Below are 27,013 nucleotides of genomic sequence, written 5' to 3' on the forward strand. Positions count from 1 at the left end.
ATAAACATGTGACCCCCCGGGGTCAGGGCCGGAGCGGTGGCAGTGATTCATTATCCAACATGGAGGACGGGGTGAGAAATGATTAATACAGTCCTGCATCACAGTGCATGAAATGAAGTGTTTACTTATTACAATATGAATCCTCAGCTGTATTTTAGTCTCTAAATATATTTGTCGTCCGAATCCCTCACAGCCAGTGTGTGGCTGCATCCCTCATCCCTGCTCTGACTGACAGCCTAATTAGAGGTAAAGTAATGGTGTATGTAATCAAGGCTAAATTACAGCCATAAGTCACTCAGCAGAGAGCCTCATACCTGCGAGCCACTCATAGACTAATGAGCCTCGCTCTCTGACCGCTGACCTCAGCATCCATTTCCAACATAAGGACCTGGAGTTAGCATGTCTCTGCAGCGCAGCCCGCGCTGGACTGGGTTTACTGCAGCACTTATAAGGTCGCTTCACCCAAATGACCAAAATATGTTTTGTTTTTTTCCATGATTTGGTTGATCTGACCTTTTAAAACCAGCCTGACACCAGCAGCATGTGTTCTGCTGTTTGTATCAGTGCAGGTCAGGACGACCCACTCTGAATGCCTGTGAGCAGCTCAGACCCATGGTCAATGTACACTACCTTTATTATGTTATTTGTGTTACACACACACTTTACATCTGAACTGTCTACATCTCTTCTGTCCGTCCATGTCCTGCTTATGCTCCTGAATTGGAGGCCTGCTGGCTCACTCACAGTCCTGCCAGAACCACACCCTGATCAGAGGGCTGCACCTCCTGCTCACCCAGCACCTTCTCCACCTGTCATTGATCACACACTGGCCAAGAAGCCACACAGCCCCACGGTGAGCAGCCACTGAGAGTGTGTATGTGTGTGTGTGTGATTGTGCGTTTGACCCATAGGGTGAACAGGGATCAGAGGTAGATGCCAGATCAGATCAGAGCTCTCCAAGAAAGGATGAGCTCTACTTAGGCTGCTTTGGGGAGGGTGTGTGTGTGTGTGTCTGTGTGTGTGTGTGGCTCCTTTGTGAGAACCCTTGGGCCTTTTCATGTGTAGGCTATATGGTTTGGACTTTAATGAGCAATGTGCTTCTTTGACCTCTTCATGTTGTCGCACTGATGAGGTTGTTGTGTAGTTATTAAAAACAGATCATGGTCCACTGAGCTGCTTCATTTACATCTATAGGAGGTAGCCATTTTTTTTACCATGGCACTACAGACTCTGACTAGCTGAGGCTATGCGGCAAAGCTAAGCTAGTTAACGTTCAGTTTATTGGGGCTAGTTTTAGCTTCGATGCCACAATAGCTTTTATAGCAGCTTGGCTAGGCTAGTTAGCTAGTTTTGTATACAGTATCACTTGGAGGCTATAGCTAAGCTAGGCTAAGTAGCTGCTAGTTTATTACAGCTAATTTGAGGTAGCTACTCAACTAAGCTAGGCTAGTTAGCGTTTAGTTTATTAGGGCTACTTTTGTTTATTATTGTATCATTTCATGAGCTAAGCTAGTTAGCCCTTGTGTTTTAGGGCTACTTTAATTTTTAGAGTATCACTTAAGATATACAGACTTCTCTGCTAAGCTAGGCTAACTAGCTTTTTCAGAGATACTTAGCTAAGCTAGGCTAGTTAGCATTTTGTTTATTAGGGCTTGTTTTGTTTATTACCAAAAGATTTGTGAATGAGCTCATTTTATCGTGACTTCCTGTTTTTTCTGTGACATCATCATCATCATCATCCAGATCGAGGTCACCTGGTTAGTCCAGGTGTAAACAGGGTGTGAGGCCGAGCCGTTCAGCTGATATCTTGACTTTGGTTTGGGGTTTCCGTGCTTCTAGAGCTCAAGAAGAGTCAGCGGGGTTTAATGGGCTTGATAGGCCGTCCTTAATCTGCCCTTAATGCCCTGCTGCTAGCGCCAACGCCACTATCAGCAGCACGGCCGCGTCTCCACAGCTAATCAGCAGAGCCACACCCTCTAACCCCGCTAAGTAACAAGATTAACACGGCTGAAGGGATGAAGCCTTTTTTCTTCTTTTTGTTCTGCATGGACGGACGGAACATTTACAGTTCTTTCAGAGGCCGGAGCAAGCCTGCAGGTGCTGCCTGTATCGACTGCAGTGTTCCTCTATGGATCCTAATGGAATCATAATGAATTGTAATTGCTGAGAGCTTCTCTCTCTCTCTCTCTCTCTCTCTCTGGGTCTTGATGCATTTTTGGTATTGACCGGTCTGCAGTCAGCTGAAGCATGAACACCTCGCATTCCGTATTGATTTACAAAAAAAAAAACATGTGATGTATTTTTCCTTGGTGTTTTCTCTGCACACATGCATGAATGCTCAGCACACACACACACACATCCAGCCGCTGAGCTCTAACTGCCAGAGACAACAGGTTAATGCCGTGGCACTCAGAGAGAGGGGAGAGGCTGCAGAGATAAAGCGTGTGAGTGCGTAGGAGAGAGAGAGAGGCAGATCAGGGCACAGAGAAGAGATTAGGACTACCTGCTGGAAAGCCTGTCCTCATTTCCGCAGACACATCTGCTAGCATTGTTTAACATCCCCGTTGTAAAAAAAAGGAGACAGATTATTGCTCCCCTTGGCCTCTGAGAGGAGGCGAGGCCGTGTAGCGACATGGACGTTATCCCAGATAAATCTGTTATCCCGGGCTTGTACAGGGATACTCTCTGCAAGGGGGATTAAAGACAGAGAGAGCACGGCAATATGGGAATAATCCCATCCAGCTTCCTGTTTTCACCTGATGTAAAGTGTGTTTTTATTAAATCAACAAGCACAGTTTGTGTATCTTTTCTAAAGAGACACATTAACGGGATAATTATCTGTCAATCATCAAACAATAGGCCTTTTATTGACTTATTATTCATGTGTTCGTCTGACCCGTTGGCGCTCCATCTGACTGTGTTTTTCTCATAACAGATCGTGTCATATATTAGCCCGTATTTATGGGTCATGAACGGGATACGTTAAGTAAAAATTAATCGTGCATGACTGAACCAGAGATTAAATTTTATTCCCTGTTGCATCTCATATCACTGGATTACTGCCACCTTTGACATCCATCAAAACCTCCCGCCTTACAAGTGTCGACGCCTCAGTCACAGAAACTCTGAAATCCACTCAGGAGATTCATTTCATTTCACCCTGTTATTACACCTCCATCCCAAACATCGTCCCCCAAATTTCCCCCCTTTGTCCCTCCCTCCCTCCCTCCCTGAATGTCGGCCCTGACAGCAGCAAGCAGGCTGAGACTGATCACCGTGTTCATCTAGCAGGCCCCCTGAGGCCCACATGTCATTGGCCCTAATAAGACACACACATGATCAGCAGATAGATAGATAGATAGATAGATAGATAGATAGATAGATAGATAGATAGATAGATAGATAGATAGATAGATAGATAGATAGATAGATAGATAGATAGATAGATAGATAGATAGATAGATAGATAGATAGATAGATAGATAGATAGATAGATAGATAGATAGATTACACAGTGAAAATTGTCCTGTGTGTGTGTGTGACTACCAGCTGTACGTTGTGTGTATTCCCACTGAGACGCCGGCTCGTCAGTCTGAGCTGTGACATATGCTGCTCTCATCTAATGGACCCGCACATACAGACACTTGTACGTGCACAATGAGCAGACAATGAACACACACACACACAGCCTGACGTCTCTCTCTCTATTGTCTTCATGAGGAGCCATCAGTGACAGAAGGTCATTGAGGACAGCACTGTGAGAATGTTGACATGAGTCATGGCTTCTTCTTCTTCGCCTCATTTGTTCCTCAAAGTAAACACTGGAAGGCTCGGACACCTGAATGCAACACCAGCATCAACTGTCTGATGTATGCACACATACATCTGTTTCATTTGTATATGTATAGAAATGAGGCATGAAATTGATTAATTTGATCAAAAAAAGACGACTTTATGACGTCACAGACACGGAGAGCAGCTGGGCTGGTTAGGACTTGGCAGTGAGAGGCAGCACAGACCCGGAGCGCTCGTCTTCAGCTGCAGGAGAGAATCACTGCAGACATTTGAGCACCTTGCAGTCGCTTCTCGTGGATTTAGTGGAAAAACAAACACACAATTCAAACGAACTAAAATGACTCCTGTCAAACAAACGTGTGCAGATCTGAGATCCAAATCCCAATATTTACCTTCAGAGTCAATAACTGGAGATCCAAAGGAAAACATTTTAATTACAGTGTATGCGTAGAAAAATACTCTGTGTCTGGACTCATCTAAGCTGCTCGGAAACAGCCGCGCCATCATCTACATACTCTAATACTCCCACAGAGACCGCAGCCTCTTGCCATTATTTCAGCTGAGCAGAGGCGATCACAGCCGGCAGGCCCTCCATCGATCCTCTTCGTCCCCTGAGTCTGATGCTGCTTCCACCAACGTCCCCGTGGTGACCACTAGAGTGGGGCCTCCATCAGGACTGATAACAACCCCGAATTCATCAAATGCTCATACAGCGTGTCCTGACACAGTTATTACATATTTATTCAGGGGAAATGTTTGGAAAATGCTACGCTAAAGGCTAACATAAACATGGATTTTCAACTAAATTAGGCCACGCCTCCCATGTATACCATCCTTTCCCCAATTAACACATCGGACCATTGGACGTTATGTCACATTTATGGTAACGGAACAAACAGCCATGAAAAAAGTCTGAGTAAGGAGGCAGGTTTGGGAATGTGGAGGCCTGCGTGAACTTGTGAGGGAGTCTGAGGTCGCAGTCCCCCCTGACACCGCGAGCTGTTCTGTTTTCGCCCTGTGTTAAGTTTAGTGTTGAGTTGTGGTTGAAGTTAAATAAAAAAAAGAGGGTTAGAGATCATCTTAAAACGTACAACTTCATAATATTAGACACATTTTAAAAGGCTGGTCACCATTTTCAGCTGCCATCCGTAGAGACACATGTCCTGTGTCCTGGGGAGACACAGTGGCCAACCACAGGGGCATGTTAGATTTATACACACTGTTTATTCTTCATAATCCCAACAACACTACACAGATGCAGCAGTAACTCGGACAGCCTGAAATGCTGAAGAACCACAATGTTACGTTTCATTATTATCATTATAATAATAATAATAATACATCGAACTTATATAGCGCTTTTTAGGACACTCAAAGACCCTTTACAGATGCATTATTCATTCACACCACATTCACACAGTGGTAAACTACAGATGTAGCCACAGGGTGCGACTACGGCCTGTCCGACCACCGCCGATTTATTCATACACTGGAGGCAATGTGGTAAAGTGCCTTGCCCAAGGACACACAACAATGACTAGGGAGGAGCTGGGGTCGAACCGCCGACCTTCTGGTTATTGGACAACCCTGCTCTACCACACTGCTGCCCTTTACCCACAGTTCATACAGAATATGTCAAAATGGCCCTCAGGAACATACATGGGAGCACATGTACACTACAGAAGTCACGTTCTTCCTTCTGTTATACACCAGGACTCCGCATCACAATGTTACACTGATTACCCAACAGCCCACATGGCCTCCATTCACAAATCCAGAATAACCCGTCCTGCCTGCAGCGGTCGGCGCAGCCTCAGCCAGCCAATCAAAGGGCAGAGTTCCACAGGCAGAACCACGGCGGTTACCAGCCGCTCTTTTCATAAGCAGTGATCCGAGACCTGTTAGTGGCCATGTAAAAGACACACACACACACACACACACACACACACACACTCAGACCTTTTAACGGGTACATAAAGAACATGCTGTCAGCCCTGTGCAGGAGAACAAAAGTGTTCTTAACAGACAATTAGGATTCCTGCCTCTGTTCTTGTCTACATCCATGCATGCCTTCTCTGCTGTCCTCCCATGTCCCCCTCTGATCCCCCTCTGTACCCCCTGAACTCCTCCTCATTTAGGTTGTCAGCTCAAAGCAAAGACACCAACAAAAAAAGAAGTTAAACAAGACCCGGTGATGTGACTGAACGCAGCATTTCGGCTGAAGTGAATCACCCTGCAGTGTGTAAATTCTCTCTGACAGGCAGTCTGGTTGCTGTAAAGCCCATCCAGTCCTGATGAAGATGTGTTTTACAGAAGCAATTTTGCCCTAATGTTTCCCCCGGTGACACTTCACTGTGTCTCCACAGCGCGGCCCCTGGATATTGTCAGGCTCTACCCATTATGGTGATTCTGTGCCTCTGGTGTCTTGGTTCATTTTTGTGATTTCTAGATGCACTTATTGTGGAACAGAAATGTTAGTGTAAGGAAATAATTCACCTTTCAGCGTGTTTGTGAAGCACTTAGCTTCAGACTGTGATGCAGCGCAGAGAAGACACAAAGCATTGTCTCACAGATAAGATGCAGTCATTCCACTTTTTTATACAGTCAGAGTGTCTTCAAGGATCAAATCAGATCTGTGATGTGTGCCTGAGTGCCACGTGGTTAAATTTAAGCGAGCATGTGTGTGCACAGATGTGTGCAGCTTTGTGTAAGGCTGCTGTCCTCGGCCGTTGGAGGGTCACTCAGACCTGATCCTGTGCAAGATGATGCTGCACGCTGCTTCTGCATTATGAACAGAGATGAGACTCTCAGAGATGAGTCTAATCTCTCTTCAAGCCTTGCTGGGTCAGGATAGCCGGGTCAAGGCATCCAGTGAATCCCTGGAAGCCCGGTGCCCCTTCTGTGTTATTAGCCACCGCCCCCCCCCCTCCTCATTATCACCCCACTCTAATTTAGATGAGGAGGGGGTGGTGATGGTGGGGGTGGGTGGTGTTAGGTAGAGCCTGTTTGTGCGTGTTGTCAAGTTTATTATTTGACTCTTTGTGTGTGTGTGTTTGTGTGTGCATCTGTGTGTGCGTGAATGTGTGTGTGTGTGTGTGTGTGCGTATGTGCGTCTGTATGTGTGCGTGTGTGTCTGTAAGTGCGTGTGTGTGCGTATGTGCATGCGTGTGTGTGTGTTTGTGTGTGTGTGTCTGTGTGTGTGTGTCTGTGTGTGCGTGTCTGTGTGTGTGTGTCTGTGTATGTGTGTGTGTCTGTGTGCGTGTTTGTGTGTCTGTGTGTGTGCGTGTGTGTGTGTCTGTGTGCGTGCGTTTGTGCGTGTGTGTCAGTGTGTGTGTGCCTGTGTATGCGTTTGTGTGTGTGTCTTTGTGTGCGTGTGTGTGTATGTCTGTGTGTCTGTGTGTGCCTATGTGTATGTGTGTGTGTCTGTGTGTGTCTGTGTGTGTCTGTGTGTCTGTGTGTCTGTGTGGGTCTGTGTGTGTGTGTCTGTGTCTGTGTGTGTCTGTGTGAGTGTGTGTCTGTGTGAGTGTGTGTCTGTGTGTGTGTGTGTCTGTGTGTGTGCGTGTGTCTGTGTGTGTGTCTGTGTGTGTGTCTGTGTGTGCGTGTGTGTGTGCGTCTGTGTGTGTGTGTGTGTGTCTGTGTGTGTGTGTGTGCGTGTCTGTGTGAGTGTGTGTCTGTGTGTGTGTGTCTGTGTGTGAGTGTGTGTCTGTGTGTGTGTGTGTGTGTGTGTGCGTGTGTCTGTGTGTGTGTGTGTCTGTGTGTGTGTGTGCTGCCTCTCTTCCTGTGAAGCAGCAGCAGACCTAATGACCCCACTCTAATTGCACAGTGTCAATATTGTTGCATTCAGAGTCCCATAGCTCTCATATAATATGCACAGAGAGGGATGATGGCTCAACAGAACTCAATACCAGAGGAAGAACACTGATACCAACATCTGCTTTATTCTGCAGTCTGTGCTTATGCAATGTGTCAGATGAAGCTTCTTAAGTCATGTTTGAACATTGATCTGAACTGTGGCGCTGCAAAACCAAAAATCAGGGTTTAGGGTGGATGACAACCAATCAACTTTTGGTTTGAAATAGAAAATAAAAAGTGGTCCTTTTAAATATTTCTAGGTCACATGTACATTTACGATGTGCTGTGTGGGATAAAAGCTGCCTTACACTCCTGCTCAGCTCTTCCTCACACTTTCTTTCATGATTTACCTACAGTAAAAGGCTCAGGAGCCATTCTGAATGGGTAATAAAATAACACATAAAGTTCCTTTGTGTGTGTGTGTGTGTGTGTGTGTAATGGAAAGTAAGGCTCAGTTATTTACAAGCACAGCAATAAAGCCAACACCTCACACACATCAGCTCCCTGACATTGAGCGTTGAGTTAGCACCCAATACATTGACTGACAATAGGCAGACGATCAATAGAGACACTCAAACTTTATTAACATCTCCTGCTGGATCAATAACATGCCGACATTCTAACAGAGAGTTGATACTGACGGTCAAACTCTAAGAAGGAAGCATAAGCCTCACACTTATCACATTAATCCTAATCTATTCTCATAGATTGGTGCTGTTTGCACATGAAGTCCCGTCTCCACGGTAACATAATTACTGTAAATCTGAGCCCCCCCCCTTTGATTTGAGGGTCATGAGAAACATTATAATGCTTTTTCCACCCAGCAGCAGGAGAACTGAAGGATTAGACATTAAAAGTCTGTAATCTGTAACTGGCAGCGCCGTGTCTGTGAGAAACTACGAGGAGCAGTGCACCCTGGGATTTATGAGAGATTAAGGCAAACTTTCCCTTTAAGATTAAATATGTGTAATCTTTAAACCAAACAAGACTGGGGGATTAGGAAGACTTCTATGACTAAAAAAAAAAGGTCTCTTCTCTTCTGACATGTGATGTTAGGATTATACCTTGAGAGAAAAGTTTAATCCTGTATGCTGCTGACAGGTTACACACACACACACTTTTAAAAGAATGTGTGTGTGTGTTATGTAATTGTAAGGAAAATTTGCCTGAATTTTTGATTGTTTATTATTTATTGCTTTAGGTTACAAATATGTGATATTATCTATATTTTATTTAATATTTTAATTTATTTACATTAAAAAATTACATTAAAAAAATTTATGTAACTTTTTAGATTTTTTTCTCAGAATTTTATGATTAATATTATCTAAATTAACTAGCTAAAATGCACAAATTATGTTTGTAAAATATTTTCATAATTTTTTAGATCATTATTTTGTTAAAAAACTGCACATATATATTATTTTTTTCCATTTTACTATTTTATTTCCAACCGTATTCTTTCTTTAAATGTTTACTTGTTGAGGGTTTATTTACAATAATGTTTATATTTATTAATTTATGTAATTTTACTATAAAGTTATCTGGTTTCAGAGAAAAAAAATCCACAGTAGTTTATTTATTGATTAATTTATTTATTATTTATACTATTCAACATTTTAAATGTAATAAATCACAATAAGGCCTAAACATATACATTTATTCTGCTACATGTTCATGTTATATTTTAGCTTTATTATTATTATTATTATTATACAAATAAATAAGTCCAGAAGACAAAGAGGACGTTCCAGTGATGCTTATCGGAGCAGTAATTGAAGCGTATTGGAGTCCATAAGTGCAGCCCCCCCCCCCCCCCCCCTCCGGTGCTGTATGTGGAGGCTCAGGGAATCATTACCATGGCCTCCGAATAACCTCCATAAGTCAGGTTAGTGTCAATAACCTGGACTTGAAACATTGATAAAGGCGATCAGCCCGCTCATTGAAAGCCCATCTCTGAGCAGCAGACGTCCCCGTGAGGTGATTCTCATATATAAGTCATGGCGGGCATTCAGGAGGCGTCGCTCTGAGCGTGGCTTCAAGACAGTCAGCGCCGCCATGTTTGGGCCTTATCAACATAACAACGCTCAGACAGATGACTGAGGGAAGCTATTAGGCTTAGATCGCTCACAGATATGGCTGCACACCTCCGTGCTCCTCTGTGTGATTCACCTTCAAGCAGAAATAGATCTGACAGTTTAACGGCTGATATGAAACTCCTGTTCAGTCATTATTCATATGAGGACCTGACCTCCGTTTGGACGCAATGAAACATACATGATCTGCCAGTTCTGCCTGACGTATGTAAATGTGCCCGATCAAAATGCCAATTTAGAGAGTCCAGCTGAGAAATCCTTCCTGTGTGACACGTGGAAATGTCACAGAGCTGCATCCATTCATGTCAACATTAGAGCTGCATTCCTGGCCCCGGGCCCCGGAGACAAAGGACGCACCAGTCCCCAGAGGAGAGGGACCTGGAGGACAGGCCCCCGCATACCAGCTGGACCTGACGCACACACGCACAGAGAGACATGCACGCACACACACATACAGAGACACGCACACACACAGAGAGACATGCACGCACACACACATACAGAGACACGCACACACACACACACAGAGACACGCACACACACACACACACACAGAGGGACATGCACACACACACATACAGAGACACACACACACACACACACACACACACAGAGAGACATGCACACACACACACACAGAGACACGCACACACACAGAGAGACATGCACACACACAGAGACACGCACACACACACACACGCACACACACACAGAGGGACATGCACACACACACACACATACAGAGACACACACACACACACACACACACCCTCTCACACACACAAATACAGAGACACGCACACACACAGAGAGACATGCACACACACACCCTCTCACACACACACACACAGAGACACGCACACGCACACAAACACAGAGGGACATGCACACACACACACACAGAGACACGCACGCACGCATGCACACACATACACACACACAGAGACACGCACGCACGCATGCACACACACACACACACACACACACAGAGACACGCACACACATCCTCTCACACACAGACACACACACACACACACCCTCTCACACACACTACACACAGTTCATTGTGTGTAGGGAGGCCAGCATCACAAGCCATACGCTGACATCAACATCTATATGATGCTGCCACCTAGTGGCCACACACAGAAACACATGCATTACTCTGACTATATTATAACATATTATTTATATTTTGTGTACTGAGCGACAAAATGATATGAACATTAGAGACGATTCATCATCACGGGGCGACAGATTAACTCTTTCATGCAATGTTTTATTTGTAGATTGCTGTGCACACCTTGGGGTTAAAAAACACCTCCTGACTGACAGTCCATTCAACACTGATGAGTCACTAATGATTGATTATGTTATTAGATTGTATCAGGGCTTTATTCAGTTAGTAGTTACATATTAGAGTAATATTAGCTGTGAAACCTGATCCAGATGAATATTCATGACGTTCAGTTAATCAGCTGTTTCCTCAGTAATCATCTGCAGCAGCTGCTCTTAATCAGACCCACTTATCTGCTGCACTTCCCCACAGGCGTCATCACGGTTTCCTCCAGTCTGATCCATATGTGAAGCTTTTCATCTGAACTGAGTGCAGAAATGCAAAGTTAGCAACTATCCCTACAGAGTGAAGTTGAAGACAGCAGGTGGAGACCAGAGCTGGAAGCAGGGTGGATCAGCGGACTCATCTTCATCGCTCTCTTTCTCTGCCTCTCCTTCTCAGACTACAGCTGCTCGATGAGCACTGAGTCCTTTACTCCAGCAGCCAGCACGGCGAAGAGGACGGGGGGGAAGAGGGAGCGGAGGTAAAGGGCCACCCTGGGGATGGGGTGGGCCAGCACCACCTCCTTCCTCTTCCTGTTCACCGTCTGCATGATCTCATTGGCCAGGACTGATGGGCGCACACCGTGGGTCAGCTGGCTGGCGATGACTGTGGAGGAGAGGGTCCCTTTAAACTCAATAAGGCCCCATTCACACTGGAGAAAGTTAATCCTGCTAGAGTAGGATTGTATCTGGATAGTTTTTAAGCTGGATACGTTCAGACCTATTTTCAAATCTGGCTATCACACACGCATGTCTGCACTCAATCCAGCTTAATCCGGCTTGTTTGCAGTCCTCCAAACCACTAGGTGGTGCCTCGTAATATACAGAGTCCATTCAGCACATCGCTAACCGGAAGTAGCACATCGCTAGCTGGATTCGCTAGCTGCATTTGCATTCAGACCTGAGCCACATTTGAGCCAATCCGGCTAGATCCACCTACGAGAGGTGGATTGAAATCAAGCTGGATATAGCCGGATTCGCAGTGTTCACACTTAGAAAAAAGGATATATCCAGATACGGCCCGAATCCTGCTCTAGCCGGATTGATTTCCCCAGTGTAAACGGGGTATAAAAGGAACATTCCATTTTTTTTCCTGCTGTTTTAACCCATTCAGCTGTTTTACTCACAGGCAGCCAGCGCGTTTTGTTTAGGGGCGGGCTCCTCCACTGGTGGCGGCAGCGGCGGCTCAGAGGCGTTGATGAAGGTGTGACTGATGGTGCTGACAATGATCCCGTACTCCTCCACTTCGGCCCGCAGGCAGTCGAAGAAGGCCTGCGCCGCGTGCTTGGAGGCGGCGTCTGACAGGTGTGACACAAAGACACATGTTTGTACGACCACAAAGGAGACGCGGCGAGTCTCCGTCGGTAGAAGCCGCCCTGTGTGTGTCACCACCCGAAGCTGATTAATCTGATGTTTCTTGGACACTCACATGAACTCCTGAAGGGGACGGCCAGCCTGCCCTGGATGCTGGTCACCAGTATGATGTGCCCTGATCTCCTGGAGATCATTGTTGGAAGAACACCTGTCTCACACACACACACACATGCAGATGAGATCAATAAGAATCAAATTAATGACATTTGAAGATGATTTCCTGACGTGTGACCTTTGGCCAGAGTGCTGGGCGCAAAATAGTTGATGTCCATGATGTTTCTGTCCACCTCCAGAGTCACGCTCTGAACCGGCGCCTTCAGCTTCATGCTGCTGTTGCAGATTAACACGTCCACGCAGCCGTAACAGTCCACCACCTCCGCCACCACGTCCTCCATGCTGTCCATGTCGCTGAAGTCCAGGATCACCAGCTTTGGGGCAAACGTCTGCAGAGTAGCAACAAGAACACGCTAAATATGCAAATATTAGCTTAGCTTAGCATAAAAATGGACGCTCAGCAAGCTTGTTAGCCAAAAAAAGTGTTAAAATGAGTTATTATATGCAACTGTTTGTTCCTGCAGGAGGTTACAACATCCTACAAAGACAGTCCCTGTAAAGCTAAGCTAATTCTCATCTAGCACTAAGGTATATGTATATATTTTTGCATTGATGCTCCAAACAACAACCCTAATGTCTACAGACATCGATCTGCTGTCAGCTGTCTGTGTGTATGTATTTGCCATCTGCTCTGTCCTCTGTGTGTTGAAGACACACACAGACACACACACAGAGGACAGCGTGCTGTCAGACAGGATGTCCTGCTATTGTGTCGACCAGAGGAAGCGGTGATCAGGGAGGTTCGACCGAACAGGATTATGATTAAAAACAAGGACAGAAGCTGATTTTCTCCTGCTCAAAAACTTCAAACCCAGCTTGACATGTGTCAGAGTCACATGTTGATTCCTGCTGCTGGCTATCGGAGGGAGGATGCAGAGCTTTCCAGCGTCTAATAACAGACATGAGATGGTGGTTGCTGGAGGACTCGTAGTGAAAGAGTTGTTGCTTGGCAGGCAGTAATGATATTAGTTTGGCAGCATGTGTATGATGTTTGAAACAGATAAGATGCTTTTCTTATATTTCATTTCCAAACCTCTCTGGGGTCGGCGTCCGTCGTCAGAGAGTCATACAGAGACTCCAGCTTGTCCCAGCTCGGCCCGCACAGCACCAGTCTGGCACCGCCCTTATGGAAGAGCTGAGCACACTCTGAACAGAGAACCAAACAAAAACACACATTTTATCAGCTGGTTGTGAAATATGCTCACAGCTACAAGCTACAGTCTTTATGCTAAGCTAAGCTAAGCTAAGCTAACTGGTTTAATGAAAGTTCACCTTCACAGCTTCTCAGCAGAAGAGTCAGCTTGTTTTCCAGAATATCTACGTAGTTCTTTAAATGGATCCTATCAGTAGCAGCTAATTCAGATAGAGTCAAGCTAGCTGTTTCCAGACTTTATGCTAAGCTATGCTAACTGGCAGAGATTCATCATGAATCAAGTAAGCTTATTTCCCAAAATATCTAATTATCACTGATCATAGCTTCATGAATATATCACCAGTATTGATTATCTGGAGCTAATTAGCATAGCTAAAATAGACGACCATAGGTTGTTTTTTTTTGGACAGCTGATTACAAATTAAAGACTCTAAGCTTATGCTAAGCTAATCTGCTGTTTTCTACCATTCTATTGATATGTGACATTCATGTAGCTAACACAGAACGTTGAAAACACAGAGGATCATTTACCAGTCCCCACCCCGGACACGGCATCGGTGATCACCACCACTTTGTTTCTCACGAGGGACTTGGACATGAGCTGCATGACCTCGTTGTAGATGTAGTACAGGCCCGCTGCTATGACTATCAGCAGGGGCAGAACCATCACCGAGGGCAGGCCCATGGTCTGTGAAAGGAGAAGGCAGAGCGGTCAGACCTGCTGACAGCACGGCTCGGGTCAGGTTAGGCCTCCCACAGCCTGGCTCGACGGTGTTGGTTACAGAAAGAACATTAGATTTTAAAATCATCTGAAAGGTGAAAACTGACTTCATCACGGAGATCAAGCAGAGATGTCAATACATAAATATTATTTTTTACAACTATATACATGTGTGTTTATAGCTAGTTAGCTTAGCTTATAGCCAAAGAATACATGCACTAATTGTATACAGCTTTAGCAAAGGTAGTAGCCTGTTCTGTGTAATTATCTTGGAGGCTAGCCTGAACCTTACGCTAGCTGCTCAATTATTTTTAAGGCTAGCCATTTGTGCTAAGCTAGGCTAACTGGATGCTGACTGTATAGCTTCAAGCCAAATTTCTCAAAATTACTCCTTTCAGTATTATGCTAACACCAGTAGCTAACTTGGAGAGTGTCAAGCCAAGGCTAAGCTAAGCTAAGCTAAGCTAAGCTAAGCTATGCTAACAGCCTGCTTGCTGTAGATTCAGGAAAACTTCATCTTTGCATCTAATTCTAAGCACAAAACAAGTACGTATATGTATTTTCTAAAATGTCAATAAGCTAAGCTAATTAGCTGCTGCCCGGTATATACTGTAAAACACTTAAAGAGTGGTATTTTTATGACCTAAAGGGTAAATAAAAGTGCGTCTTCAAATGTGTTCAGACTCTTGAGGTAACACAGGCTTTGCCTCACCATGTAAAGTGGTTTTGAGGAGAACAGCTAAATATATTCTGCCTGCACTGTTGCACCAGGATATTGTCATAGGACACCCCAAGAGGGGGAAGCTAGGAAGGCTCACATTTATAAGCAGTGAGTGACCTTACTTGTCCCACTTTACTGGTGGAAACACATTAAGATAACCTCTAATCCACATTAAAGCTGCTGGTAGCTGCTGAGATCCAGCTGCCGATTCAGCCCCATGTTTGGACTGACTGAAGTTAGTCCGCCTGTGAGTGCACATTGATAAAACAGACACAGACAGACACACACGGACCTGTAATCTGTGTTATTATTGGTTCACTTACACCACGGACAGGGAGCTAATCCTTCAGCAGGACTGGCTGGTGTTGTTTTCTGGGTTTAGTGAGGTAACAGAGGTCCGTCTCCTGTCCCTCAGTGTCCCTCGTCCATTCACACGGCTCTGTGTCTGTGTGTGTCTGGCCCACTGCTGTCCACTGGACCCTGCTGCTTATAATAGCCCCCCGCTTGAGTCAGCCATTAATACACACACAGTATCTGAGGCATGCTCCCTTGTTGCCAGCCTGGAGAGATGCTGCTATTTTAAATCAGAATCAGAATCAGAATTACTTTATTTATCCCCGAGGGGAAATTCTTAAATTTTATCTTAAAGCCAAATATTCAGTAACGTTTTTAAAGCTGAGCACTAAAACACAAACAAGAAAGAACATTTTAAATCCCTGTTTAAACACACAACATTCCCATAGCTGACTCATAGATTTATTTTTATTAATTAGGCCATTCAACAGGAAATCTACTCTGAGGTATACCTCTCTTTACAGCATCTTGTAGGCACTGTTTAAGTTATATAACATTGATAAAATGTTGAATACATATAAAAATGTTTAGAAAGAAATTTTAAAAAATTGTTTTGCCAAAAAAACAAAACAAAACAAAAACTAGTGCACACACACACACACACACACACACACACACACACACACACACACACACACACATATATATATATATATATATATATATATATATATATATATATAACTTAAATATTTACAAAAACATAAACCCAGTTAATGTTTTTTGTAAATATATAACTAAAATATTTACAAAAAACATTAACTGGGTTTAAATTTAAAATTTAAAAAATAAAAAATACAACATACTTTAAAAAAAATATATAGGCTATATATTAATATATGGTTTTATAAATAAAATAATATATATTATTTGTTTTATATATAATTTAATTTATAATATGTTTTTTTATTTTATTCATAAAAAAACTACTTTTTTATTTTTAATATATATGACGTGTCATATATAAATATAAAAATAAAAAATATAAAAAAATATATATATATTTAATATATAGTTAATGTTTTCTGTAAATATAGAACTTAAATATTTACAAAAACCATTAACTGGGTTTAAATTTAAAATTTAACAAAATAAAAAATACAACATACTTTTAAAAAAAAAATATATAGGCTATGTATTAATATATGGTTTTATAAATAAAATAATATATATTATTTGTTTTTATATATAATTTAATTTATTTGTAATTAATTTTTATTTTATTTATAAAAACATACTTTTTATAATTTTTAATATATATGACGTGTCATATATAAAATAAAAAATATTGGTTTTTTTTAAATATATATATATTTAATATATATATATATGACACGTCATATAAAACGTGATTAAACATGATTAAAACTGTGAACACATTGAAAAACCTTTCAGTAACCGTGTTCTGTCTTTAGGCGGCGGCAGTGAGCAGTTATCGCGAGATTCCACAGAATTCCAGGCGCTTTCCCGTGTCTCCCCCTCTCTCCCTCTCTCTCTCTCTCTCCCCCTCTCTCTCTGTTTGGAGGAGAAGAAAATAAACCTTCTGCTGCTAACCAGGCTAGTTATGGGACCAAACCCTAAATACTCCTTTTGCCGTCAGTGACCGGCCCAGAAGTGCCTGCTCTGCGCGCAGCGGCTCATTCTCGGAGTAAAGCACTTGAAGGGTTCGGATTTTTTTGGACCGACTCGTTTTTTGTTTTTTTTTAAAGTCAAGTTGAAGACGGCAGTTTTGGAGAGGATTTCATTAGCTAGCCGATCTGCGTGCTAGCTAACCAGGCTAGCCCACAGGAGCACTGGATGAACTTCGCATGGACTGACTGCTGCGAATGGGATAGTAGCCCTGCTGTCCGGACTGCAAGCTTTCCTTTCGGGCTCGGTCCTTCACATATGGGAGTCTTGTTGTTACTTAATGGACACTATCGGCCCGGAGCTTGAAGGCGATAAGCAGTGTGCAAATGTTGTTTTTTGTGGCTTGCGCCACAACAACGTTATTGATCTGGAAATCCACTGGCAAGCTAACAGGATATTAGCCACCTTCTCGCCACTCCGCTTTGTGGTTGCAGGCCATGGACCGAGAAGCAACTCATCGTTGACCTGAGTGAGGAGAAGGCTGGCTTGATGGCAGCTAATTATTTATTGGGAGGCAGCATTTGGATAGAGCTAAACAAGAAGTTTTGAACTCCTGTTTTTTCTTTTGTTGTTGTTGTTGTTTGTGTTTTTGTAACTTGAAAATGCGTTGGAGTGCTGGAGCTTTTTCAAAGTTTGGATAGAGAAGAAACGCAGAAGAAAGTCCTCCCTGAGAAATTATCTTACACATATACATATATATATATATATATTTTTTTTTAAAAAAAGAGCTAAAATAGAATGTCTGCCGCGAAAGAAAACCCCTGCAGGAAGTTCCAAGCCAATTTCTTCAACAAAAGTAAATGTCAGAACTGCTTCAAACCACGGGAGCTGCATCTGTTGACGGATCAGGATTTAACCCAGGTAAACAAAAGGCTGCTCACACACAAACACTGCTTTTCATAGGCTGAAAGTCTTCCATTGAACACCAGCTGCTGGTTATGTGACAGCTGATTAAGGTTATTATAGGAATGTAGACAGCTGGAACACCTGATTACATTTGATAAAGTTATCAATAGTTCCAAGGTGAGCTGTAATGACCAGCAGCAGGTCATTAAACAGTCCGTGCTGTGCTGGGTGTTTATGTTGGCTCAGTTATCTGAGGGTCCTCCACCTCCTCTGAGCTCTGGCTCAGTTATCTGAGCATCTTCTGACTGCACAGTTTGCTCTTTCCTTGCAGTTTGGTCTCTGTGATTGTGACTGATGTGTAAGCTTCAGCTGTTGTTTATCTGTTTGTTTGTTTTTTGTGGGGTACACACACACACACACACACACTCACACACTCCATGCAAACTGGCCACCATGCATGAAGAAGCATAAAGTGTGAGCGGGACATGTTGAGGCTCCATTCAGCTGTGATTTCTTTAGGAACGCATTTTTTGAGTCTCCATTTTTCTCTCTCTCAGATCATTAGTTTAGTCTCTGTTGTATCCTGTAATTGATCCCAGATGATGAGGCCCAGATGGGCCCTTGAACGCTGACTTGAGAGCCAAACGGCAACGTCAGCATCCCCTGCGAGTGTGACGTTTTCGGTCTTTTTTGTGTGTGTGTGTGTGTGTGTGTATTGGTTTCTCTGCTGATTTTTAGCGCAGGTTAACCTTTCAGACACCTGAGTGAGGATAAAGGGGTTACAGTTGCATCACTTCCTCTGATCTCTCTCTCTCTGTGACCTGGGCGCCCCCGTGGCTGTTTCTCCCACAGCCTTGGTGAGATGACACACAGACCCAGAGAGGCTTACCGCCTTGACATTGAGAGAATGATGGTCAGTCCCTGCTTGCCTCACTCGATCAGCGATCCAAGTAGTTTACAGGGACACAGTTGCACAAGCAGGTTTTGTGAGGATTGTATCTGGACAGTCCTCTTAACTAGTTAGGACTATGCAGCACCAGACCATTACGGGCCTAAAGCTGTGTTATGTAACACCACATAAACAAGTGTTAAAACTTCTGAGCTGTGTTCAGCCTGTCCAAGGAGAGGAGGAGGATTTGTGAAATGTTCCCAGTGTTTGGAAAGTGATACAGGCCGGCCGAGGGGATGAACTCAATAACCCAGTGACAGCATGAATACATAATTTAGTTAAGGGAGTTTGAGTCCTAAATTAAATGCTGAAATTCAGCTTTGAAACAGATAGCTTGCATTGAAACATGCACAGGGAAGAGAGCCGAGCGTCTGAAAGACACCGTCCAATATAAACAATCTCTCTGTTCAACACTGCTGGGATAAAAGGTGGGCTGCAGGGGAGGGGCTGCTGCTGCTGGAGCCCGAACGAATTCTTTTATTACAGTCAGTGGGCTCCATTGGCGGCTTTTATTTCCCCACAAGTTCCCTGTCTGTTGTCACGGTTTTTACTCGTTTGTCCCTCACAGAGTGCGTCTCTCTCTCTCTCTCTTTCTTGCTGGAGAAAAGCCATCACGCTCTCCGGGAGAGGCAGTGGGAGGCAGGACAGTGATGGAGGATACAGGCCAGGATAAGGTTTACACATACGTGGGAGAGGCGGAGAAAGACAGGCTCTAGGCTGCGATGGGAGTTAAGGAGTGGGAGCAGGAGTCACAGGGAGAGAGAAAGGAAGTGCAGGGTTTGTGAATCAGAGTAGAGTTTCCCAGAGGCAGCTAACGAACGTCCCACTATATGTGAGGTTATGAGCCAGCCTATAGATTTAATACAGTCACTGACTGCAGGCTGCACTTATTAGGCCCCGTTCACACTGGAGAAAGTCATTCCAGCTAGAGTAGGATTGAACCCAGACAGCCTTTAAGCTGGATGCGTTCAGACCTATTTTCAAATCTGGCTAGCACACAGTTGTGTCCGCACTCAATCCGGCTTCATCCAGCGTGTTTGCTGTCCTCCAAACCACTAGGTGGCGCCTCGTAATATGGCTAATAATGTGGCTAGCGTTCACACCTGAGCCACATTTGAGCCAATCCTGCTAGATCCATCTCTCGAGGGTGGATCTAGCCGGCTTGAAATCAAACTGGATTCAGCCGGATTGGAGGTGTTCACACTCGGAAAAAAACACATCTGGATTGATCTGGATGCGGCCAAATCCTGCTTAAGCCACATTTTTTCCCCAGTGTGAACGGGGCCTAATGGGCTGGAGTGTTTCTGTGGAGGGTCACTGTTGTGATAATGGGAGGACTTTCACACCGGTCCCCTGTAGTCACACCCAGCTGCGTTTGTTTTTGTCACCCACTAGCTTGGACAGCGATGGGTGTTTTTACAGTCGGTGTCATGCAGAGGGTTTAACCTAATCTTTTGGAGGTTTAACCTACTTTTGAAGAACAGTGGTGTGCCTGTTGGGGAAAGTTCTTGGACATTAATTCTGGTGAGATTTGAAAATTGAATGAAGATAAACAGTGGTCTTTGTTGACACTGACGTAAAGTCGCCAATAGCTGAGTACTTCTGCGTAACAGCAAAGTTAAGTAGGCAACATTCAATGTCATCTGTCATGACGACGGCTCATTTTGGATGTCACATAAAGCATCGCACCAAACGGTGCAGTCAGTTATATGATCATGTTTACACTGCCAGGCGCCAGACCAATTACAGAAGTGATTAAAAATCTGCCCAGAACAGACATAGCCCAGCTTTTTTTATGAGCTGTGATCATGAGTAGTTACGCACTTGTCTAGCAGTACAAAGCTTTGTTAATGAGGTCACATACAGTGTGTACAAAACATTTGATCAGAGCGAGCTTAAAGGCTAAATAAAAGGTACGTGCAGACATCACTTCTCCACAGGAACACTCCCACTTCACTCAGAGTGGCAAAACAAACTGAAAATGGGATTAAAATAGAACTTATGTTTGTGTATTATCAGCACCTGTATTATTATGATAATAATAGACAACATTTCTACTTAAGTAGAAACAAAAATGTAGCTGAACGCAAAGGCCCGTTAGGTATGACAGGCTGATGTGTTTCAGCTGCTGGGTTCCAGTTGTTTTGACTGTTTCTTCTCTCTGTAGATTTCACAGATGTCAGTTTTCTCTTAGAATCTGTTTATATAGTCAATCACACGACACCTCTTCCCATGTTTAGATGTGTGGGCCACAGTTTTCGACACAAGCTTTTTGCCACTGAGTGGGTGTAACTGGAGTGACCTCCACATACCATGACGTCAAGTACATACCATTGACAGTAAAAACTATGGCCAGAGCTTCCATGACATCACCCGTTTGTTTCTGAAGAGCCGTTTTGAGGCTCGGTGGAAGGCTCCGGGACGCTCTGACCGCCGCCATGTTGGCCATACAATTGACTCTACAAGAGAACCTATCATTTGAGACCAGAATGTTTTTTTGTACCAGGCTGTAAACATGTTCATTTCTGCTGTGAAGTCGGCCATTTTAACACAGGAGTCTATGGGACTCGCTTCTGGAGCCAGCCCCCAGTGGTTGCAGCGTGAACTACAAGTTCTGACACTTCCGCATGGGCTTCAAGTCTGAGCCCTGAAGGCTGCCGCTTGGTACATACCCTCTGTTAGGCTACACGTACTCCCTCATACTCCTAGTGCATGGGTGTAGATTTGTAGATCTCTATCTATCTATGAGTTCTACCTGACATTCTATGATTTGATATACAAATGACGGTAGGAAGATTTGCTGATGTGATGGAGAGCAGTGAGTCTTGGTGTTGAAAACGTATTGATGGCTAGCTGTGAGCCCGATGGTGTGAATGCACAGCCTGTGTAGGTCGGCGTTACCATGCTCGTTGTGGCCATTGATGACACAACTAATCTACGCTACTGTATTCTACATGCATAAGCACTTTTGTGAGGCCATAACGCCTTAATGCACAACTATAAATCAGTGTTCTTATAGCTGCGTTTTAGGATTAGACCCTGATCAGATTATCAGCTGGTCCGCTAAATGCGACCACTGTCTTTGTGTAGAGAGAGAAACTGAACACACCAAGTTAGAACAGTGGTGCTGGGCTGTTCAGAGCAGAGGGAGGTTGTGTTTTTTTTTCTTGGTAATTGTGCGTTGCGTGATGGTGTTCCTCCTATCTGAAACAGCTGCTCCCTGGTTCCCTCCCACTGTTCTGTCCTCATGCTGCTTGACATCAGGACACAAGTGACCTCATTAATCATCTTTGGTCATATCCCCAGACTGATTTGATCTACCTGCTTGTTCCATGCTGCCTCTCTAAAAAATGTCCTTTTTTAATGGTTTTAGCTCATCTGCCTTCATAGGCACGTTCATACAGGTTCAACCTGGCATGTATAGATTTATGGCAGGCATGCAGTAACAGGGGCCAGTATTAGACGAGCACGCCAATAATTGGTTCCTTTCACCTTCCAGCAGAGACGGCTTCGGTTGGATTTGTGCTAATGGTTAACATTTAAAGCAGAAGGAGTGTCGGTGTCAACGCAGGGCAAAGAGCAGCCGTTTTAATCTGCCTGACTGCTGAGTCTTTCTCAGTATATTGTTTGTATTGGTGGTAAAAAATGTACTGCAAGAACAAACACATCTGGATCCACAAAGCCTCTCTCTCTCTCTCTCCTTTCGTCCTATTTACACACACTTTTCCCCTCCCCCCCACCCTCAGCTCACACTCCCTTCAAGTTTTAATAATTACCTAAATTGTTGTTTTTTTCTTCTCTCCCTCTCTTTTATTTTACAGGCTAAACCTATTTATGGCGGATGGCTGTGCTTAGCGCCCGAGGGAACTGACTTTGACAATCCTATGCAGAGATCCCGGGTAAGAGCATATGTGTGTGTTGAAAGAGGTGCACAGACGTGACACGTCATGCAAATATATATACACATTAATACATCCTCTTTAATGACGACAGATGTCCAGACAAAAGAAAATAGGAATAGAACCCTGACAGCATTTGTTTCTTCTGACAGAAATGGCAGCGGAGGTTCTTTGTGCTGTATGAACATGGCTGCCTGCGCTATGCCCTGGATGAATCGGTGAGTGCTCCCTGTTGCACACACACACTGTCCTCTCATTGGATGGAAGCCAGGTTGTGACTGTGATGTTTGGATACATAAATTGGGGATTGCTGCTAGTGGTTTAAAATATAAAACCCAGGCTTCTTATAAAAGTCCTGATTATACTCCAGTGTGATTGACCCAACTTCACACAGTGTTACTAACCCTCAGTATAAAGTGTCCTTGGTGCATATTGTAGACAACCATGCAGCTAATGGGTACTTTAAAGTTTGTGTGCAGAAGCACGTCATTGTGCTGGTACTTAAAAACATGCGGTGGAACTTGTACACACACACACACATTTCCAATTTGGAAAATTCTCTTGTGTGCAGTCTGTTGTCATGATATGTAGAGTATTATCTACATATAGGGTTAAATGGTGCTACATTTGTAAAAGTAGTGAGAGACGAATGATGATTAAAAAGCAGAGAACTACAGAGAAAAGCTGGCAAGTCACCTCTACCCATTGTAAGCCTGTGTTTGTGGTAGTAGTGTGTCGCCGAGGGAATGTGACACGGGTGACCAAACCCATACTGGCTGATCAGACTGGAGATTAAACTGCTTGTGTGTAAATGCTGGGGGGGCCACACATTACCAGCCAGTCTACCAGAAACATACACAGACGTTCTTATGAAGAAGAAATCGCAGATAACACCCGAGGAGTGTTTTCAGCTCGGTTCTTTTGCGTCGGGTGGCGAGTCGGACGGTGTGAGGGGAAAGGAGATGAGCCTGACTGTGCCTCTGCAGCACAAGCCAGGCGTTTGAAGCCACGTTTGGTGAATCTCTTTGTGTGTTGCCAGTGATGACAATGGGAGGAAACTTGCGAGAGTGCGTGTTTCCACTGTGTGTGTGTGTTTCCAGTGACACCCAAGCTGCTGTGCAGTTGTGGTTTCCTCTCATTGTAACATTGATTCCAAAACTGTCTGCCTCATTGTCCTTTAGTCTTTTCATCTGCCTCCACAAGGCAGGAAAAAAAAGTGGGTCAGGGAAATGGCCGCTTTGTGCTCCGGACCCCGAGGATAGGAACTCAGAGACTTTTGGAGCAGATAACTACACGTAAATGGTCGTGATCTCATCATGCTCATCGTTGTTTACTTAGTGGCTCAAGCCACCAGTGGAAGGACAGATAAGATGTGTTTGAGGCCATGATTGTGGTTTCCATTCATACATTCCTATTCCCCTGTTGTGGCTTTTATATAAAAAAGGGGAAAGATTTACACAAGACACACCCACTCTTTGTCTTACTACTCAGTTGATCTCATCAACAAACCATCTCTCTTGTAACAAGCATGTTCATGCTAATGTAAGTAAAACCCGGCCCTATCGAAGTTTCAGTTCAAGCCAAGTCTCTGTGTTCCTACTTTTTGCTGAGTAGGAGTAAAACAATTCTTTTGAATCTGACTGTGGTTCGAAACATCTAATTTATTCAAGATGTCAGAAGAAAAACGCCAGAAGTGGAAAGAAACATTTTCCCCCTTCTGGAGTTAACTTGTGATTAAATGATTGTACTCATTGATGGACGTTTAATAACACGAGCTGTAGTTGAAATCCAACTCTGAGGCAAGGTGGACATTTTATCTGCTTTATGACATCCATGCTCCAACCTGGTCATTGTTTTTGCTGCTTCTTCCTGTGGTGACAACTGTTGTTGAGACCTTCCTGGCCTCTTTCCCGGCTTGTGTGCGCTATCTAGGAACTTTTCCGCTCACATGTGCACTTACCAAAACCAGAAGAAGAACCTGATGAGTAGTGGGTCTCTCTGTGATTTCCAGGAAATCTGGGAGTTTTCTCTGATCCTTCAGCTACAGATTCAGCTGGGGGTAAAACCAGAAAATCTGAACTAGCTTTGTATCATTAGACTGTGTCAATGAATAAAGGCTCTCCTCTCACTGTTTAGCTTGCTTTCGTAGCTCGTTACTTATTTATATAACAGGTGACCTGGTACCGGGCAGGGACAGCTGGTGGAGTTGCTGTCTGCAGCATCCAGTTTCTTCTGGATAACAGACGATGGCTAAACACAAACTTTAAATAGCCAGATGCTGTAGTTAGCATGGAGTGATAGCTGCAGTGTTTTCTCACATCAACAGCAGCATTTTATCGTTATGCTTGTTGGGTCCTACAGAGCCCCAATTCTTTATCCGTCAGTGTTAATCGTGTAGAACTGGTGAGCAGAACCTTTTCTGTCTAAAAACAGCGTTGTTCCCCTTTAAGAACAGCATACCTAGATCTCGGGGATGCACTATTGATGGCAAACATGGCAATCCAGTTGTGCTGTTGCACTGTTAAATCCAATATAATTGATCCAAAAACCAATAACCTTATCTTGGCTGATTAGGTTTGTTAGATAAGACACCACGTTGATCACAGTTTTGCCTTTTTACCGAGGATGAGGATGTGTATGTGTTCACTAGAGATTATGTACATACTGATGTTCTCAACATCTGTATCGGAACATCAAACAAGGTCCGGAGAGTGATGACATTCTGTGCTATTTTCTGCCAAGCAGACAGCAGTCTATCTGAAGCAGCAGCCCCTTAAAGCTGAACTATTTTCACCACAAAAAGAAGGAAAGATGCTCTCCCATCGAAAGCAGCATTCCTCCCTCACTGCCCTTATTTGGTGAATTGCAGTATACTTGCGGAGAGCAGGAGAGAGGGGAGAGCTAGCCCCTAAAAAAAAAAAAAAAAACCACAAAGCAAACGTCAGATATGCCCCAGACCCAGACATTCCTCACACACGACCTGCCACAGCAAGCACCCAGCTCCGCTGATGCTGCCGATCGTAATGCTTCAAACGGTCGACGGCAGTAGTTGAGCGTGTGCATCACTCTCACACTGAAAATGAGACAGGCAGTCTGAGAAGAACTGATTTTTCCAGAAGAATAGAAATTGTTGTGATCAAGACCACCCTGACAGCTTTAAAGGTCAAAAGGTCAATGACCATGAGAACATGCTGAAGAGGAATAGGGAGGGAAGCGCTTTAATCCAGAGCTGCTTCTGTTTCACATCATGTTTTAGATGTCACTCATGCTTTATTTGGAATAACAGACTTCTTGGTTGTTGATTTTCCATCATGGCTGACCTAGCGTGGACCGAGTGGAGTCCTGTCTGTTAAGAGGGGGACTGCGTGGAGGAACATGCTGCTTATAAAAAAAAAAAAGCAGTCTCCTCTCCAGAGCCTGCTGTGGCGGACTTGCCTTTGGCTCGGCCCGTAAAAAGCCTCCTGGAGGATTTATCATTTATAGAGTGGGTGTACTCCACTTTATTCTAAGGCTGGCCCACTTATTTTTCCATGCTTTTTATTACAGTTTACTGTTGGGCCTTGGCTGTAATAAAACATAAAGATGTTAGCATGGGACAATTACCTTACAGACGCTAACATTTGTTTATAGTATAAAGCAGTTTAATTGTCGGCCTCTTGTGGGTTGTATTGTTTCTGTGTAGTTATCTTTTAGCATGCCTCTTAGCGCAAGGATCTCAAGAGGAGTCTGTGAGAAAGACGTTGCTTTTAATAATATCTCATAGCACAGCTAAAATTAGTCCCCCCCCCCCACCCCCCAATGGAAGGCAGACACAATTGCAGGATATGGAATTGGCCCAGTTGTGTAGAAATCAAACCCAGGACAATTCGCTCGCCTTTTGAATGGCAGCCTTGGCAGATACATCTCCTTTGTTTTGGTGCCAGTAGCAGAGGGCAGTTTCTAAGCAACAAGTTGCTTTTATACTGTCAGCACCAGGATCAGGACTGGACTGCAGTAATCCCTGCGCCACCTCAACAGCAGCAAATAAAACAGAAAGGCCGTCGGACACAGTGAGCATCACCCTCATCTCTGCTTGATCTCACGTGCTTAACTGATGGATCAAACACCACTCTGTTTAGTAGAGCAAATCCTATGATCCAGTTCTTAAAAGGGGCCTTTGCTGCGGACAGAGAACT

General features: G+C 44.0%; 2 protein-coding genes across 4 annotated transcripts in view; one reads left to right on the forward strand and one right to left on the reverse strand.

Annotated features, from left to right (window-relative positions):
• Nucleotides 1–10,998: 10,998 nt before the first annotated feature.
• On the reverse strand, nucleotides 10,999–15,689 carry dhrs7cb (dehydrogenase/reductase (SDR family) member 7Cb). Its single transcript, XM_028408023.1, has 7 exons — nucleotides 15,485–15,689; nucleotides 14,251–14,407; nucleotides 13,600–13,712; nucleotides 12,685–12,895; nucleotides 12,508–12,600; nucleotides 12,206–12,376; nucleotides 10,999–11,685 (listed from the first exon to the last, which is right to left on the reverse strand). The coding sequence occupies exons 2-7, from the start codon at nucleotides 14,402–14,404 to the stop codon at nucleotides 11,480–11,482; spliced, it is 948 nt and encodes a 315-aa protein (XP_028263824.1). The 5' UTR covers nucleotides 14,405–14,407; nucleotides 15,485–15,689; the 3' UTR covers nucleotides 10,999–11,479.
• A 1,345-nt stretch (nucleotides 15,690–17,034) lies between these two features.
• The window catches only part of LOC114437188 (myosin phosphatase Rho interacting protein), a 28,255-nt gene continuing 18,276 nt past the window's right edge, over nucleotides 17,035–27,013 (forward strand). For all 3 annotated transcript variants that reach the window (XM_028407710.1, XM_028407709.1, XM_028407711.1), the window contains exons 1-3: nucleotides 17,035–18,005; nucleotides 22,761–22,838; nucleotides 22,991–23,056. In XM_028407710.1, coding sequence (XP_028263511.1) covers nucleotides 17,883–18,005; nucleotides 22,761–22,838; nucleotides 22,991–23,056 — 267 coding nt within the window. In that variant the 5' untranslated portion in view covers nucleotides 17,035–17,882. The remainder of the gene's footprint in view (nucleotides 18,006–22,760; nucleotides 22,839–22,990; nucleotides 23,057–27,013) is intronic.

The sequence above is a fragment of the Parambassis ranga genome, chromosome 6, assembly GCF_900634625.1.
Source record: "Parambassis ranga chromosome 6, fParRan2.1, whole genome shotgun sequence".
Classification (NCBI taxonomy): Eukaryota; Metazoa; Chordata; class Actinopteri; family Ambassidae; genus Parambassis; species Parambassis ranga.